The sequence below is a fragment of the Pseudoliparis swirei genome, chromosome 23 (genome assembly GCF_029220125.1).
Source record: "Pseudoliparis swirei isolate HS2019 ecotype Mariana Trench chromosome 23, NWPU_hadal_v1, whole genome shotgun sequence".
NCBI lineage: Eukaryota > Metazoa > Chordata > Actinopteri > Perciformes > Liparidae > Pseudoliparis > Pseudoliparis swirei.
Genome location: NC_079410.1, coordinates 22,623,571 through 22,642,259, shown reverse-complemented (window position 1 = coordinate 22,642,259; position 18,689 = coordinate 22,623,571). Strand labels below are relative to the sequence as shown.

Here is an 18,689-nt window from a genome sequence, read left to right as displayed (position 1 = left end):
CTACACACTTGATCTACACACTTCATCTACAAACTTCATCTGCACACTTCATCTACACACTTCATCTACACACTTGATCTACACACTTGATCTACACACTTCATCTACAAACTTCATCTACACACTAGACGTACATCGTTTCATTCTCAACTTGGTGAGAGAGCTAGATGGTAGAGAATACACACATACACAGACACACACAGACACACACAGACACACACACACAGCTGTGACCTGTTACACTGTGTCTGGCAGTAGAGGGGGGATGATGGGGGTTGGGGGGGCGGTGACCTTTGACCCTGCATTTGATCGTCCCTCTGTGCCTGAGCGAGAGAGAAAACACAGGCGTGTAACCCAAGCTCTTACCAACCCCCTCCTCCTCCTCCTCCTCACGGCGATCTGACACTTCTCCTAAACACAACCATGTGGATCCCTCTCCGGCCCTCTTTCTGTCTCTTACGAAACGTTGACGATATGAGGCAACTTCTCAAAGTCAGCCCTCCTGCCCACTGTGACTCCCCTCCACCGCTCCTCCATCTTGTCTTTTCTCCCGACTCCTGTCCCTTCTGCTCTGGGAAAGGCAAAACGCCGGACCTGGATGTTTGAATCTCACGGGGCGGCGTTCAATGAGTGAACCAAGATGGCGTGGACCCGACCTCTGGAGCCCGAGGCTTCAAACCCATGAGCGACATCACGGCGCCGCCGCTCGGCCGGAGCACCTTCACCTCTCCAGCTCCTGCTCCCTGCTTTTGTAGAGTTGCTTATCCTGTCTTCCCCGAACTCTCCCCGGCATGTAACGGATTACTCTCCCTGCTCGGCTCCTCCTGCAGCCTTTCCCTTTCCCCTGTGTGTGTGTGTGTGTGTGGTTTCTTCTGGGTTGGAGGAGGGGAGCTCTTGATTTTGCCGTGCAGTGAGACGAGGGAGGTCGTCTTTCAGACCCGATATGGAGGCTGGAAGGAAAACTCTTCTCAACTCCTGGACACGTTCCTCCTGGCGCTCCTGACCCCGGTGGAGATCGACTGCTTCCCCCTCCCCAAGAGGTCGGCTGCTCTCTGCGCGGTTCGGAGCCTCGACCGGCGGCTGGATTGCATGTTTGGGGATCACATCGTCAGGATCTGCTGCGCTTGAGGAGGAGGATTCTGGTTTCCCCTCTGGAGGTACCACCCTCCCTCCACCGGACTCAGGAGGAGTGGGACCATCCTTCTGGTTCACGCCAGTCACCGGGCAGAACTTCTTGTTTCTAGTTTGGGTTTTTTCCCCAGAAGAATCTCGTCGTCCTCATATCTGGTCATCCCTCATCTTCCTCTCCTTTGTGTGCTCCGGAGGAGGAGCTCGGGACTCGGCGTCCTCCACATGGAGCCGCTCTGAGCCCGCCGGGACCCCGCCGCCGGCCGGCCATGGACTGCACGGCGGCTATCCTGAAGGCGTGCGCCCGCTCCAGAACCAAGTGGCGTCGGCACGAGCGGTCCTCGGCCCGCCGCCCGGGCGGCGGCGGTTGTGCCGGGGACGCCGCCGCGCCGTCGAGGGTCGTCGGCCACGCCTCTTCCCTCCTGCGGCGCTTGCTGTTTTACGCCCGCTGCTGTTGGCGGCCGTCCCGCGAGGACGGCCCTGACCGATGCCGGGGACGCTCCGGTGGTCCTGCACCGAGAGCAGGGCGACGAGGTGAGAGCGGAGGACTCTACTTCCTGCGTCAGGCAGACGGGCTTTTAGTGGGCGAGTTTAGAGGTTTTTTCGTATTTACTAAGGATAATAAATCATATTTACGGTTGTATATCCAGGTGTGTTGTGAGAATCAGCCTTTGCTTCCTTATCGGTTGTTGCCCGATGTCTCACAAGGTCATGCTTCCATGTTTGAAAGAATTGATGGAAACGGAAACGCTTAGTTCTTCTTCTCCTACTTCTATCTTTATTCGCTCCAAACCAGATGGTGGAAATGTGCCTAACTCTCGTTTCTTTTCTTTTGCGTCATTATTGGAAATATGGCTATGGGGGCGGGGGGGGGGGGGGGTTCTTCCATTAGTTCTTCCATTAGTTCCCCATATGTTCCAGAGAGACTATCGGCGCCACACTATGCAACCCAGGACTGAAATGCTAACTACGCACATTGCTTTTGCATGTCATCAATGTAGTCGTTAGCATGCTAATTAAAGCTATGCACATGCTAGTTACAGTAGTTAGCATTAGCACAGGCAAACATGTTGCATAGCATTCTGATTTCTAACATTCCATCCAACACAAGTCGCCTAGCGTCAACACGCTACTGGAACATTGCAGTAACTGGTTGTTTACTGAGCTAGCAAGCGTTCTGACCGTTAGCTACATAGCCAGCCGTCAGTGACGAGTGGCGTTGGGGTTTCAACCTTCACTTGTTTGACCCGTTTGAAAGATTAGCACTTTTTATGTCTGATATAATTGACTTCTGGGCAACATGTGGATGTTCCTAATGCTCGTGTGCGTTTCTTTGTACTCCCAGAAGGCGGACACATCTGTGGTTGTGGTTTTAAAAGTCTTTAACAAACGCGGCGTGACCATCTTCAGCTCTACTCTGCTCAGGTTGTCATGAACTACACAAACCTGTCACATCCCGTTGAGGAGCCGTGTGGCCTTCAGGGCCACGAGGAATGTCCCGGTATCGGGTTGCTTGATGGAGAGAAATGTGCCCGTCGCGCCTCGACGGTTTTGGCGACAGTCGTCTTCGTCCTCGATGCCGCGTACATCTTCATCTTCATCAGCTCTGGGGAGCCACAAGAAAACATCGTAGAGAGATAATAGAGATAACGTTTGATATTCAACAGATTCTTTATCACAGCTCTTCGTCACAGCTCTTCGTCACGTCTTCGTCACATGTCTTCGTCACAGCTCTTCGTCACGTCTTCGTCACATGTCTTCGTCACAGCTCTTCGTCACGTCTTCGTCACATGTCTTCGTCACAGCTCTTCGTCACAGCTCTTCGTCACATGTCTTCGTCACAGCTCTTTGTCACGTCTTCGTCACATGTCTTCGTCACAGCTCTTCGTCACAGCTCTTCGTCACATGTCTTTATCACATCTCTTCGTCACATCTCTTCGTCACATGTCTTCGTCACAGCTCTTCGTCACATCTCTTCGTCACATGTCTTCGTCACGTCTTCGTCACAGCTCTTCGTCACATGTCTTCGTCACAGCTCTTCGTCACATGTCTTCGTCACAGCTCTTCGTCACAGCTCTTCGTCACATGTCTTCGTCACAGCTCTTCGTCACAGCTCTTCGTCACATGTCTTCGTCACATGTCTTCGTCACATGTCTTCGTCACAGCTCTTCGTCACATGTCTTCGTCACAGCTCTTCGTCACAGCTCTTCGTCACATGTCTTCGTCACAGCTCTTCGTCACAGCTCTTCGTCACATGTCTTCGTCACATGTCTTAGTCACATGTCTTCGTCACAGCTCTTCGTCACATGTCTTCGTCACAGCTCTTCGTCACAGCTCTTCGTCACAGCTCTTCGTCACAGCTCTTCGTCACATGTCTTTGTCACAGCTCTTCGTCACATGTCTTCGTCACAGCTCTTCGTCACAGCTCTTCGTCACATGTCTTTGGACCTTTGCGGTTGTTCAACGTGTCTAAAAGACGGATTTGTTTCCCGCGGTTCAGAATGGACAAACAAGAAGGAAGAGGCGTGATGACCGGAGAGAGGGATGAAAGACGGAGGAATCCGACTCAAGTTAAAGAGACGTTAAAGTCTCCGTATCTGATCTTTCCATTTTATTTTTCTTCTTCTAAAAATGACTCGCACACCCTGTCATTGGCTAACCACACGTGTGTGTGCATGTGTGCGTGTGTGTGTGTGCACACAGTGTGCGTTCCAGTGTGTTTTGTGTTTGGCTGGTTTTATTTTCGGTGTGTCTGTTTCTCTCGTATTTAGTCCCACAGTCAGCAATTTATATCTGTAATTACAGACAGAGAAAGAGACGGAGCATGAGCTTTCATGCTGTGGCTCAGTGTGTGTGTGTCTGTGTGTGTGTCTGTGTATTTTTGGCAAATATGTCATAACAGTGAATATGTTAATATGGAGATCAATTACTGTTCCCCACAACATCTTTCCTCTGGGATTTGCATTCATGCTTTTTATGTGTGTTAAATGTGTTTTAAGTTATTTTTGTAGAATTTTCAGTATTTTCATTCTCTCCTCTGATTGGGACAATTTATAACCCATTTATCATCCTGCTCGGACAGATCTCATAGTGCGAGCAGGCGGGAGACAGAGTGTGTGTGTGTGTGTGTGTGTGTGTATATATATATATCTCTCTTTTGGGTTGTTCCAGTAATGAAGTGTTTGTTTCCGTGTGTTTCCACCACATTGGGTCAGTGTGTCTGCGTGTCGACGTGCTCTTGGCATGGAGGCCTCTGTGTGGGCCGTAATGCTTTCAGCCGATATTAAAGGCCCTGAAGAGTTTACCGGCACATTGATGCTCCTCTCGATGTCTGTGTTGTGAATATGAAGCTTAGCTTAGCATAAAGACTGGAAACTGAGTGGAATACTCTGGAGGTGGTCACTCCCCTCCCGCCGTGGAGGAAATGCGCCCGCCATCCTGAACTACCTGTTGAATGTTCGTATTGAAATGCCCAAATTGTGTTAAAAGAAAAATGAAAAAACAATGAAAACATTTCTTTCCTTGCTCCCTCCAGGCGAGGAGCAGGAACTGGGACCCCCGCCCTCAGTGGACGAGGCGGCTGATGCTCTGATGACCAGGCTGGGCTTCCTGCTGGGGGAGAAGGTCCCCAGTGGGGAGCCGGGCTCCTCCTGCCACGCCCAGGAGGACGGACAGGTACACACATTCAGGTGTTTGAGTCCTGCTGTGGGTGACCTGTCGTAACTATCTGGTCGCTCCCCTTCAGATGTTGTATGTTCCATATAAATACAGTATGTATCAGATATTAACAATCTGAATTCAGTATTTGTAGCGTTCCGTTGGCCAATCGTAGCGTTCCGTTGGCCAGCTCCAACAGGGTCCAACAACTCTCTGCTTTCCTAGTCATAGTGATACTTCTCACCCAGAGAGGTCTAAAGGAGATATATTTTTATAAAACATTACGTTTTATGTAAATACCTGTTGAACTAACATTCACGTTTCTATGCTACGCTAGCTATACTAGCTATACTCGCTCTGCTACGCGAGCTATACTAGCTCTGCTACGTTAGCTATACTAGCTCTGCTACGTTAGCTATACTAGCTCTGCTATGCTAGCTATACTAGCTCTGCTACGCTAGCTATACTAGCTCTGCTATGCTAGCTATACTAGCTCTGCTATGCTAGCTATACTAGCTCCGCTATGCTAGCTATACTAGCTCTGCTATGCTAGCTATACTAGCTCTGCTACGCTAGATATACTAGCTCTGCTATGCTAGCTATACTAGCTCTGCTACGCTAGCTATACTCGCTCTGCTACGCTAGCTATACTAGCTCTGCTATGCTAGCTATACTAGCTCTGCTACGCTAGCTATACTAGCTCTGCTATGCTAGCTATACTCGCTCTGCTACGCTAGCTATACTAGCTCTGCTATGCTAGCTATACTCGCTCTGCTACGCGAGCTATACTAGCTCTGCTATGCTAGCTATACTCGCTCTGCTACGCGAGCTATGCTCTTCAATGTGTGTCACGGTGAATGAGGACCGACACGGTTTCACAACAGATGGGGACCGTGTGGACTCCGTAGTGCTCTGTATCATCAGGGGGCGGGGCTTAGTAAAGTGTAGATACTACATACAGGCTGCAGCTCTAAATACATTGTGTACGGACACGGGAACTAATCCGGCTTGAGGACTTAGCGAAGGAATTCCCCAGGATAACTGAATTGGCCCAATACAATATTTGTGTTAGCTCCAGCTAGCTAGCAGCTGTGAGTTTACACAGCATCGTGGTGAGGAGCCAGGAGCTCCAGTTGGCTTGAGTTACACTGAGTTCCATGTACGCATATTTAATCGCCATAACTTAAAACTCACCTTTTGCTGCTTCATTTTAACACGAAATGTTTGATTGATTAAGCAATCCTGTCTTTTTCACTAATGCTAATTAAACTAGAACGGGCACTCGGTAGAGCGCATACCTTCACATATCACAAGACTGGCCATCGAATTATGAACATGTTGGCATTAGTTGCCAATTGGACCGCGCTATGGTAAAAAGAAGATGTTGACCTTTTCATGACCTTGACCTTTGACCCGATCGATCCCAAAATCTAATTAAATGGTCCCCGGATAATAACCGATTATCCCACCAAATATAATGCGATTCAGTTTAAAACTTTTTGAGTTATGCGAGTAACACAAACACACAAACACACACACACACACACACGCATACACAAACACACACACACACACACGCATACAAATAAATACACAGCGATCAAAACATTACCTTCCGCATTTTCAATGCGAAGGTAATTACACTCAAGTACCATAACATTATACTTCAATTCATGACTTTAGAGTCGGTACAAATAAACTAATGTGATCTGTATATTATATACTGTATTTAAGATACTCATAATACTGTGAATTTGTAAAATGTTTCTTAGTTCTTAACATACTTTCTTTTGTCTTTGAAATTTGAATATAAAAACGTTTCTTTGTAAACTAAAAGACGTCGTTGCATCGATACGAGGAGGATGACATCTCGTCTTCCCCCCACAGAGGATCTCTCCTTCCTCCAGTCTGGCCAGCAGCGGCGCCTCCCCTTGTTCCACTCTGCTGCCCCCTGCTGGAGGGGAGGGCAACGACGACGACAAGCACGCCTCCCTCAACCGTGTCACCTCCCCCACCTCCACCCTGGAGAGCAGAGACAGCGGCATCATCGGTGACGAGGCGTCTTCACCCAGAGGAGTCCCTCTCGCTGCAGCTCGACTAACTCGTGTTTGTTTCTCTCTTTCAGCCACGTTGACCAGCTGCTCCGCCGACTCGGCGGCAGAGCGGGACGCCGGCGGTGGGAATCCCGTCCACGGTTACCGCGGCAGCAGCCTGAACCTTTGGCAACAAGGGGGCCGGCCTGTGGCGGCCTCCAACTCCTCCAGTATGGTAGCAGCAGGAAGCGCCGCCAACGGCTTCCCGTACAGGGCGGAGGACACGATGGCCGCCTCCACCTACAGCCTCAACAAACTCCACCCGGACTGGGCCCCTGGCTCCGCCCCTCTCTACCTCATGCCCCGCCCCAATTCAGTTGCCGGTAAGATGGAAAAAGAGCTAGCCTGCGTATAAATAACATTGACGCACCGATGAGGTCACAACCACACGGTCACAACCACACGGTCACAACCACACGGCCACAACCACACGGTCACAACCACACGGCCACAACCACACGGTCACAACCACACGGCCACAACCACACGGCCACAACCACACGGTCACAACCACACGGTCACAACCACACGGTCACAACCACACGGCCACAACCACACGGCCACAACCACACGGCCACAACCACACGGCCACAACCACACGGTCACAACCACACGGCCACAACCACACGGCCACAACCACACGGCCACAACCACACGGTCACAACCACACGGTCACAACCACACGGCCACAACCACACGGTCACAACCACACGGTCACAGGGTCACAACCACACGGCCATAACCACACGATCACACGGCCACAACCACACGGCCACAACCACACGATCACAACCACACGGCCACAACCACACGGCCACAACCACACGGTCACAACCACACGGTCACAGGGTCACAACCACACGGCCACAACCACACGATCACACGGCCACAACCACACGGTCACAACCACACGGTCACAACCACACGGCCACAACCACACGATCACAGGGTCACAACCACACGGCCACAACCACACGGTCACAACCACACGGTCACAGGGTCACAACCACACGGCCACAACCACACGGCCACAACCACACGGCCACAACCACACGGTCACAACCACACGGCCACAACCACACGGTCACAACCACACGGCCACAACCACACGGCCACAACCACACGGCCACAACCACACGGCCACAACCACACGGTCACAACCACACGGTCACAACCACACGGCCACAACCACACGGTCACAACCACACGGTCACAGGGTCACAACCACACGGCCATAACCACACGATCACACGGCCACAACCACACGGCCACAACCACACGATCACAACCACACGGCCACAACCACACGGCCACAACCACAGGGTCACAACCACACGGCCACAACCACACGATCACACGGCCACAACCACACGGCCACAACCACACGATCACAACCACACGGCCACAACCACACGGTCACAACCACACGGTCACAACCACTCGGCCACAACCACACGGCCACAACCACACGGCCACAACCACACGGTCACAACCACACGGTCACAACCACACGGTCACAACCACACGGCCACAACCACACGGTCACAACCACACGATCACAACCACACGGTCACAACCACACGGTCACAACCACACGGCCACAACCACACGGTCACAACCACACGGTCACAACCACACGGCCACAACCACACGATCACAACCACACGGTCACAACCACACGGCCACAACCACACGGCCACAACCACACGGCCACAACCACACGGCCACAACCACGCGGCCACAACCACGCGGCCACAACCACGCGGCCACAACCACGCGGTCACAACCACACGGCCACAACCACACGGTCACAACCACACGGTCACAACCACACGGTCACAGGGTCACAACCACACGGCCACAACCACACGGCCACAACCACACGGTCACAACCACACGGTCACAACCACACGGTCACAACCACACGGTCACAGGGTCACAACCACACGGCCACAACCACATGGCCACAACCACACGGTCACAACCACACGGCCACAACCACACGGCCACAACCACACGGCCACAACCACACGGCCACAACCACACGGCCACAACCACACGGTCACAACCACACGGCCACAACCACACGGTCACAACCACACGGTCACAACCACACGATCACAGGGTCACAACCACACGGCCACAACCACACGGCCACACGGCCACAACCACACGGTCACAACCACACGGTCACAACCACACGGTCACAACCACACGATCACAGGGTCACAACCACACGGCCACAACCACACGGTCACAACCACACGGCCACAACCACACGGTCACAACCACACGGTCACAACCACACGATCACAGGGTCACAACCACACGGCCACAACCACACGGCCACACGGCCACAACCACACGGTCACAACCACACGGTCACAACCACACGGCCACAACCACACGGCCACACGGCCACAACCACACGGCCACAACCACACGCCACGGCCACAACCACACGGTCACAACCACACGGCCACAACCACACGGCCACACGGCCACAACCACACGGCCACAACCACACGGTCACAACCACACGGCCACAACCACACGGCCACAACCACACGATCACAACCACACGGCCACAACCACACGGTCACAACCACACGGTCACAACCACTCGGCCACAACCACTCGGCCACAACCACACGGCCACAACCACACGGCCACAACCACACGGTCACAACCACACGGTCACAACCACACGATCACAACCACACGGTCACAACCACACGGTCACAACCACACGGCCACACGGTCACAACCACACGGTCACAACCACACGGTCACAACCACACGGTCACAACCACACGGCCACAACCACACGATCACAACCACACGGTCACAACCACACGGCCACAACCACACGGCCACAACCACACGGCCACAACCACACGGTCACAACCACACGGCCACAACCACACGGCCACAACCACACGGTCACAACCACACGGCCACAACCACACGGTCACAACCACACGGTCACAACCACACGGTCACAGGGTCACAACCACACGGCCACAACCACACGGCCACAACCACACGGCCACAACCACACGGTCACAACCACACGGCCACAACCACACGGTCACAACCACACCGTCACAACCCCACGATCACAAGGTCACCACCACACGGACACAACCACGCGGCCACAACCACGCGGCCACAACCACGCGGTCACAACCACACGGCCACAACCACACGGCCACAACCACACGGTCACAACCACACGGCCACAACCACACGGTCACAACCACACGGTCACAACCACACGGTCACAACCACACGGCCACAACCACACGGCCACACGGCCACAACCACACGGTCACAACCACACGGTCACAACCACACGGTCACAACCACACGGTCACAACCACACGATCACAGGGTCACAACCACACGGCCACAACCACACGGCCACAACCACACGGCCACAACCACACGGCCACAACCACACGGTCACAACCACACGGTCACAACCACACGATCACAGGGTCACAACCACACGGCCACAACCACACGGCCACAACCACACGGTCACAACCACACGGTCACAACCACACGGCCACAACCACACGGCCACAACCACACGGTCACAACCACACGGTCACAACCACACGGTCACAACCACACGGCCACAACCACACGATCACAACCACACGGTCACAACCACACGGCCACATGGCCACAACCACACGGCCACAACCACACGATCACACGGCCACAACCACACGGCCACAACCACACGGCCACAACCACACGGTCACAACCACTCGGCCACAACCACTCGGCCACAACCACACGGCCACAACCACACGGCCACAACCACACGGTCACAACCACACGGTCACAACCACTCGGCCACAACCACTCGGCCACAACCACACGGCCACAACCACTGCCACAACCACTCGGCCACAACCACACGGCCACAACCACACGGCCACAACCACACGGTCACAACCACACGGTCACAACCACACGGCCACAACCACACGGCCACAACCACACGGCCACAACCACACGGTCACACGGTCACAACCACACGTCCACAACCACACGGTCACAACCACGCGGCCACAACCACGCGGTCACAACCACACGGCCACAACCACACGGTCACAACCACACGGTCACAACCACACGGTCACAACCACACGGCCACAACCACACGGTCACAACCACACGGCCACAACCACACGGTCACAACCACACGGTCACACGGTCACAACCACACGGCCACAACCACACGGCCACAACCACACGGTCACAACCACGCGGCCACAACCACGCGGTCACAACCACGCGGCCACAACCACGCGGCCACAACCACGCGGCCACAACCACGCGGTCACAACCACGCGGTCACAACCACGCGGTCACAACCACACGGTCACAACCACACGGCCACAACCACACGGCCACAACCACACGGCCACAACCACACGGCCACAACCACACGGTCACAACCACACGGTCACAACCACACGGCCACAACCACACGGCCACAACCACACGGCCACAACCACACGGCCACACGGTCACAACCACACGGTCACAACCACACGGCCACAACCACACGGTCACAACCACACGGTCACACGGTCACAACCACACGGTCACAACCACACGTCACAACCACGGCCACAACCACACGGCCACAACCACACGGTCACACGGTCACAACCACACGGCCACACGGTCAGGGAAAACCTGGAAGAGTCCTGGAATTCTAAAATGGAAATGTATTACATTCATATGTTAATTTACAAAGTTTGATTAAAAGAATACACATTTATATAAATATGTATTCTTTTAATCAAACTATAGTCTCTCATTTAAGGTTCATACTCGTGTTTACACGGAGAGGTCTGAATGTTTGGTCATGTAAACTTGGTTTAAACATGTGTATGAACCTTGAACAAGCTAACGAGCTATCGAGCTAACGAGCTAGCTGGCCCACCAACGCTGTCAACCTTTATTTATTGCTACATGGTTACAGAAAACCAGCAAAAACCTTTTCACACGTTTGTCTTGATGCAGCAGAAAGGTTTTAGAGAAGAGAGGGAGAGAGAGACGGAGGGAGAGATGGAGGGAGACTGAGGGAGGGAGAGGGACAGAGGGAGGAAGGGAAGGGGAGGTGGGGAGAGAGAGGCAGAGAGAGAGAGAGATATCCCACACACTCTTTCCTGTGAGGAAGGAAACTCATCACTCCTCGCCCGTCGTGAGCGGAGCAACTCCTGATCTCCTCTCACATTACTGACTTTGTTTGACTGTTTGTTTATTTGACTGTTTGTTTGACTTTGTTTGTTTGTTTGTTTGACGTACCTAAATTCCCTCTTCTGAGCTGTAATAGCGTTCTGTCACTTGGACATTTTGATTCCACTAATGAACCAGACGGGAAAGTAAACAACACAAAGGGAAGAGAGGAATAAAAGATAAAGGACAACAAGAAACAACAAAAGAGGGATCCGCCCTCAGTCTGACGTGAGTCCCCAGCCGTTTGTTCCTCAACGTTCTCCATCTTCTCCGCTGCAGCCACCAGCTGCGCCCACCTGGAAGACCTGCACTACCTGGACGAGCAGCAGAGACACGCCCCCTCCAGGACCTCCCTCCGGACGCCCCGGCAGACCTCTGGGGGTCGTGGTCACCGGGACCCCCCAGGTAAACACGCGGCTCGCGACCACGCCGCGCCGCCCACAGGATGACAACACTGCTCTCCTCCCCCGCAGTCAGCTTCACTCCTTCCCTCAACCTGAAGCCCCTCGACTTCCAGGTGCCGGGCCTCTCGTCCGATTGGCTGTTCACCGGCAGGGAGTGGCTCTTCCAGGAAGTGGACGCCCGTCTTCGGAGCGGCGACCCGGCGACCGGTCGGGGCGTCGTGATCGTCGGCAACATGGGCTTCGGCAAAACAGCCATCGTCGCCCGCCTGGTGGCGCTCAGTTGTCATGGAAACCGCATGTCGCCAACCGCCGCCGGCAACCCGACCGCGGCCACACGTACGTTTTGTCATGAGTTCATGTTCAGTTATCGCTTTAAACAACCTGACAGTCCTGTGAAAGCATGAAGCCCCCAAAATACAAACATAACTATTACAAATGTATAACCGGGAATAGGATAACATGGAAGGTACGCTCCATTTGTAGACTATCACCTGAGACAGACTATCACATGATACAGGCTATCACATGATTCAGGCTATCACCACTATCACCTGAGACAGACTATCACATGATTCAGGCTATCACCACTATCACCTGATACAGGCTATCACATGATACGGACTATCACCTGATACAGGCTATCACCTGATACAGGCTATCACCACTATCACCTGATACAGACTATCACTTGATACAGGCTATCACAACTATCACCTGATACAGGCTATCACCTGATACAGGCTATCACCACTATCACCTGATACAGACTATCACCACTATCACCTGATACAGACTATCACCTGATACAGACTATCACCTGATACAGGCTATCACCACTATCACCTGATACAGACTATCACCTGATACAGGCTATCACCACTATCACCTGATACAGACTATCACCTGATACAGGCTATCACCACTATCACCTGATACAGGCTATCACCTGATACAGTTTATCACCACTATCACCTGATACAGACTATCACCTGATACAGGCTATCACAACTATCACCTGATACAGGCTATCACCTGATACAGGCTATCACCACTATCACCTGATACAGACTATCACCTGATACAGACTATCACCACTATCACCTGATACAGACTATCACCACTATCACCTGATACAGGCTATCACCTGATACAGGCTATCACCACTATCACCTGATACAGGCTATCACCACTATCACCTGATACAGACTATCACATGATTCAGGCTATCACCACTATCACCTGATACGGACTATCACCACTATCACCTGATACAGGCTATCACCACTATCACCTGATACAGACTATCACCTGATACAGACTATCACCACTATCACCTGATACAGGCTATCACCACTATCACCTGATACAGACTATCACCTGATACAGGCTATCACCACTATCACCTGATACAGGCTATCACCACTATCACCTGATACAGGCTATCACCTGATACAGGCTATCACCACTATCACCTGATACAGACTATCACCTGATACAGACTATCACCTGATACAGGCTATCACCACTATCACCTGATACAGGCTATCACCTGATACAGGCTATCACCTGATACAGACTATCACCTGATACAGGCTATCACCACTATCACCTGATACAGGCTATCACCACTATCACCTGATATGGACTATGACCTGATACAGACTAAAACAACCAGTTTAAACTCCACATGAAGGCAAATCTGTAAAAACATGTCAAGAATGGAGAAAAAGACCCAACGTCTCTTCAGAGGGGTTCCATTGTTGGCTGACGATCTGAAGGGGGCCGAGCAATTTGTTGGCAGCAGCTGGCGTGAGGCCAAAGGATCCCCGTGAGCCTCGATCAGTCGGTAGGAGAATGCTGAGTCATCGAGCAGAACCCAATAAAATCAGCCCGACTCACGACCAGCGACCACACTCAGGCCGAGCCAAGCAGCAGGGAAACCCAGAGAGAGAGAGAGAGATCACATCTGTACTTCACAACGTGGACATATTGGTAATAATCCCTCACTGCAGATGCAGAAGCCGTTTCTTTCTCCCACGAATCCCTGGGAAGAGGAGGAGGAGAGGAAGGAGGAGGAGGAAGCTGTCCGGGGACTCCGGAGATGAGGAGGAGACAAGAGGAGGCGCTGAGGAGGCTTGCAGCACAGGTACCGTCTTCACCTGCTGCCAGTACATGCACCTGAGTACTCTCCTTTTATTACAGATGTAAAAAACCACAACTTTGGCTTGCTCCGTTTCCTTCCTCAGTCGGCTGCAGCTCAGTGAGGTCGTGACCACAAGGTACCCGGTTCGACCCGGGTAGAAGACGGTTAAATACTCTTAATAACTAAAGACGGTTAAATACTCTTAATAAATAAAGATGGTTAAATACTCTTAATAACTAAAGATGGTTAAATACTCTTAATAACTAAAGATGGTTAAATACTCTTAATAACTAATGATGGTTAAATACTCTTAATAACTAAAGATGGTTAAATACTCTTAATAACTAAAGATGGTTAAATACTCTTAATAAATAAAGATGGTTAAATACTCTTAATAAATAAAGATGGTTAAATACTCTTAATAACTAAAGATGGTTAAATACTCTTAATAAATAAAGATGGTTAAATACTCTTAATAACTAAAGATGGTTAAATACTCTTAATAACTAAAGATGGTTAAATACTGTTTATAATTAAGATGGTTAAATACTCCTTATAATTAAGATGGTTAAATACTCTTAATAAAGAAGGTTACATACTCTTAATAACTAAAGATGGTTAAATACTCTTAATAACTAAAGATGGTTAAATACTCTTAATAACTAAAGATGGTTAAATACTCTGAATAACTAAAGATGGTTAAATACTCTTAATAACTAAAGATGGTTAAATACTGTTTATAATTAAAGATGGTTAAATACTCCATATAATTAAGATGGTTAAATACTCCTTATAATTAAGGATGGTTAAATACTCCATATAATTAAAGATGGTTAAATACTCTTAAAAAATAAAGATGGTTAAACACTCTTAATAACTAAAGATGGTTAAATACTCTTAATAAATAAGGATGGATAAATAATAGTGTAAATTTCTTCTTTCATCTTTTCCTGCAGAGGGAGGTGGACTAGCCTCCAGCTAGGTTAGCTTAGCATCAGGCTCCGCCCCTCATGAATCCCTACGATAGCGTAATTTACCAAAAGTGCTAAGTTCCCAGAGCTCCTCCACGAAGGTCTCAGCGTGGTGATAAATGCTCCTGAACGAGAAGCTCTGTCTCCTCGCAGGTCGTGGCGTATCACTTCTGTCAAGCCGATAACTGTCACACCTGCCTGGTCCCGGAGTTCGTCCACAACATGGCGGCGATACTAAGCGACGCCCCCCAGCTGTCGGCCTATCGGGAGCTGCTGCACCGCACGCCGCAGCTGCAGAGCGCGCTCAGCCTGCGCTCCTGCATCCAGGATCCGAGCGCCGCCCTCCAGAGGGGGATCCTCGGCCCCCTGGAGGCGCTCTACAGAGGTACGCCGGCCGCTCGCTGCCCGTCAGGCCCAGGAGGCGAGGCTCATGTGCTCTGTCCCTCCAGAGAGGAAGCTGCAGGTGGAAGGGGCGGGGCTTATTCTGATCGATGGGCTGAATGAGGCGGAGTTCCACCGGCCGGACTACGGCGACGCGCTGACTTCCTTCCTCTCCCGAAACGTCCAGAAGTTTCCTTCCTGGTTGAAGGTCGTAGCCACGGTCAGGACCGGCCAGCAGGTACGCCCCCCCCCCCCCCCCACACACACACACACACACACACAGCTGCATCCAGTGAAGCGTTAATGAAGCTGCAGCAACGAGGGAGACTCTGACCTCAGAGGGCCGTGTTTGATGTGCATCTCTTTTGGTTCTCGCGTTGTCCTTCACAGGGAGAGTCACCTCTATCACAGGAGTTCAAAACATCTTTTTATATTCTTTCCAAAAATAAAACATGACCCAAAGAGCAAAATAAACAAACCCAATTAGCATGACTATTTACAGTAGTAATGCGCGCTGTATTGGCTGAAGGCCTTTTCTTTGCTCGAGACATTTAAAGTGAATGTCCAGCACATCACCAGCAGGGGGCGACGGGGAGGAGGAGCTCGTGTTCTCCTCTCACTTTAAGTTGTGACTCTGATGAGTTAAGACGACAGACTGCTGAAGCTAACGGACATGACCCTCTGTGTTCAGGACATCACTCGCTCCCTCCCGTTCCACTGCATCTCTCTGGACCGCATGGAGGACAACATCGACCAGGACCTGCAGGTGACCTGTCTCTCTCTCTCTCTCTTTCTCTCTCTCTGGACATCTTGTCTCTCTCTCTCTCTCTGGACATCTTGTCTCTCTCTCTCTCTCTCTCTGGACATCTTGTCTCTCTCTCTCTCTCTGGACATCTTGTCTCTCTCTCTCTCTGGACATCTTGTCTCTCTCTCTCTGGACATCGTGACTCTCTCTCTCTCTCTGGACATCTTGTCTCTCTCTCTCTCTCTCTCTCTCTCTGGACATCTTGTCTCTCTCTCTCTGGACATCTTGTCTCTCTCTCTCTCTCTCTCTCTGGACATCTTGTCTCTCTCTCTCTCTCTCTGGACATCGTGACTCTCTCTCTCTCTGGACATCTTGTCTCTCTCTCTCTCTCTCTCTGGACATCTTGTCTCTCTCTCTCTCTCTCTCTCTCTCTCTCTCTCTCTCTCTCTCTGGACATCTTGTCTCTCTCTCTCTCTCTCTCTCTGGACATCTTGTCTCTCTCTCTCTGGACATCGTGACTCTCTCTCTCTCTCTCTGGGCATCTTGACTCTCTCTCTCTGGACATCTTGTCTCTCTCTCTCTCTCTATCTCTCTGGACATCTTGTCTCTCTCTCTCTCTGGACATCGTGACTCTCTCTCTCTCTCTGGACATCTTGTCTCTCTCTCTCTGGACATCTTGTCTCTCTCTCTCTCTCTCTATCTCTCTGGACATCTTGTCTCTCTCTCTCTCTCTCTCTCTGGACATCGTGACTCTCTCTCTCTCTGGACATCGTGACTCTCTCTCTCTCTCTGGACATCTTGTCTCTCTTTCTCTCTCTGGACATCGTGACTCTCTCTCTCTCTCTCTCCCTCAGGGTTACCTCGTGCAGCGTATCCACAGCAGTGCAGAGATCCAGAGTAACGTGTCGCTGAGCAACGGTCGCCTCGACAACACGGCGCTGGCCAAGCTGATCGGCCACCTGAAGAGCCTCAGCAAGGGCTCCTACCTGTACCTGAAGCTGACCCTGGACCTGATCGAGGGCGGGTACCTGGTCCTGAAGAGCTCCAGCTTCAAGGTGGGGGGGGGGGGTACCTGGTCCTGAAGAGCTCCAGCTTCAAGGTGGGGTACCTGGTCCTGAAGACCTCCAGCTTCAAGGTGGGGGGGGGGGTACCTGGTCCTGAAGAGCTCCAGCTTCAAGGTGGGGGGGGGGGGTACCTGGTCCTGAAGAGCTCCAGCTTCAAGGTGGGGGGTACCTGGTCCTGAAGAGCTCCAGCTTCAAGGTGGGGGTACCTGGTCCTGAAGAGCTCCAGCTTCAAGGTGGGGGGGGGGGTACCTGGTCCTGAAGAGCTCCAGCTTCAAGGTGGGGGGGGGGGTACCTGGTCCTGAAGAGCTCCAGCTTCAAGGTGGGAGGTGGGGGGGGGGAAACGAGGACCAGGAGGAGAGTCGATACTGCTATGTATATGTGTATGTTACTTACTGTGTGTGTGTGTGTGTCTCTCCCTGTGTGTGTGTGTGTGTCTCCCTGTGTGTGTGTGTGTGTGTGTCTCGCTGTGTGTCTCCCTGTGTGTGTGTCTCTCCCTGTGTGTGTGTGTGTGTCTCGCTGTGTGTCTCCCTGTGTGTGTGTGTGTGTGTGTGTGTCTCGCTGTGTGTCTCCCTGTGTGTGTGTGTGTGTGTGTGTGTGCAGGTGGTCCCCGTGAGTCTAGCTGAAGTCTACCTGCTGCAGCTCAACATGCGGTTCCCCACCCAGTCGTCCTTCCAGAGGGTTCTGCCGCTGCTCAACGTCAGCGTGGCGTCGCTGCACCCGCTGACCGACCAGCAGGTATCACACACCGCCACGACCTCCACCTCCCCTCTAGCGCCACCACCTGTGACGACTGCTTTTACTCGGCTTCACCTTCCGTGTGTTTCTTCTCCGCCGCTGA

General features: G+C 52.0%; 1 protein-coding gene across 6 annotated transcripts in view; it reads left to right on the top strand.

The window, feature by feature from the left end:
- The window catches only part of LOC130189300 (protein TANC2-like), a 63,757-nt gene that overhangs the window by 19,233 nt on the left and 25,835 nt on the right, over positions 1-18,689 (top strand). For 4 of the 6 annotated variants that reach the window (XM_056408086.1, XM_056408087.1, XM_056408085.1 and 1 more), the window contains 11 exons: positions 4,664-4,803; positions 6,673-6,835; positions 6,911-7,201; positions 12,423-12,548; positions 12,617-12,883; positions 14,560-14,693; positions 15,815-16,046; positions 16,111-16,280; positions 16,734-16,808; positions 17,642-17,842; positions 18,452-18,586. In XM_056408086.1, coding sequence (XP_056264061.1) covers positions 4,664-4,803; positions 6,673-6,835; positions 6,911-7,201; positions 12,423-12,548; positions 12,617-12,883; positions 14,560-14,693; positions 15,815-16,046; positions 16,111-16,280; positions 16,734-16,808; positions 17,642-17,842; positions 18,452-18,586 — 1,934 coding nt within the window. Of the gene's footprint in view, positions 1-796; positions 1,663-4,663; positions 4,804-6,672; positions 6,836-6,910; positions 7,202-12,422; positions 12,549-12,616; positions 12,884-14,559; positions 14,694-15,814; positions 16,047-16,110; positions 16,281-16,733; positions 16,809-17,641; positions 17,843-18,451; positions 18,587-18,689 lie in introns of those variants that run through there. The other 2 variants (XR_008830742.1, XM_056408082.1) reach the window with 1 other exon arrangement.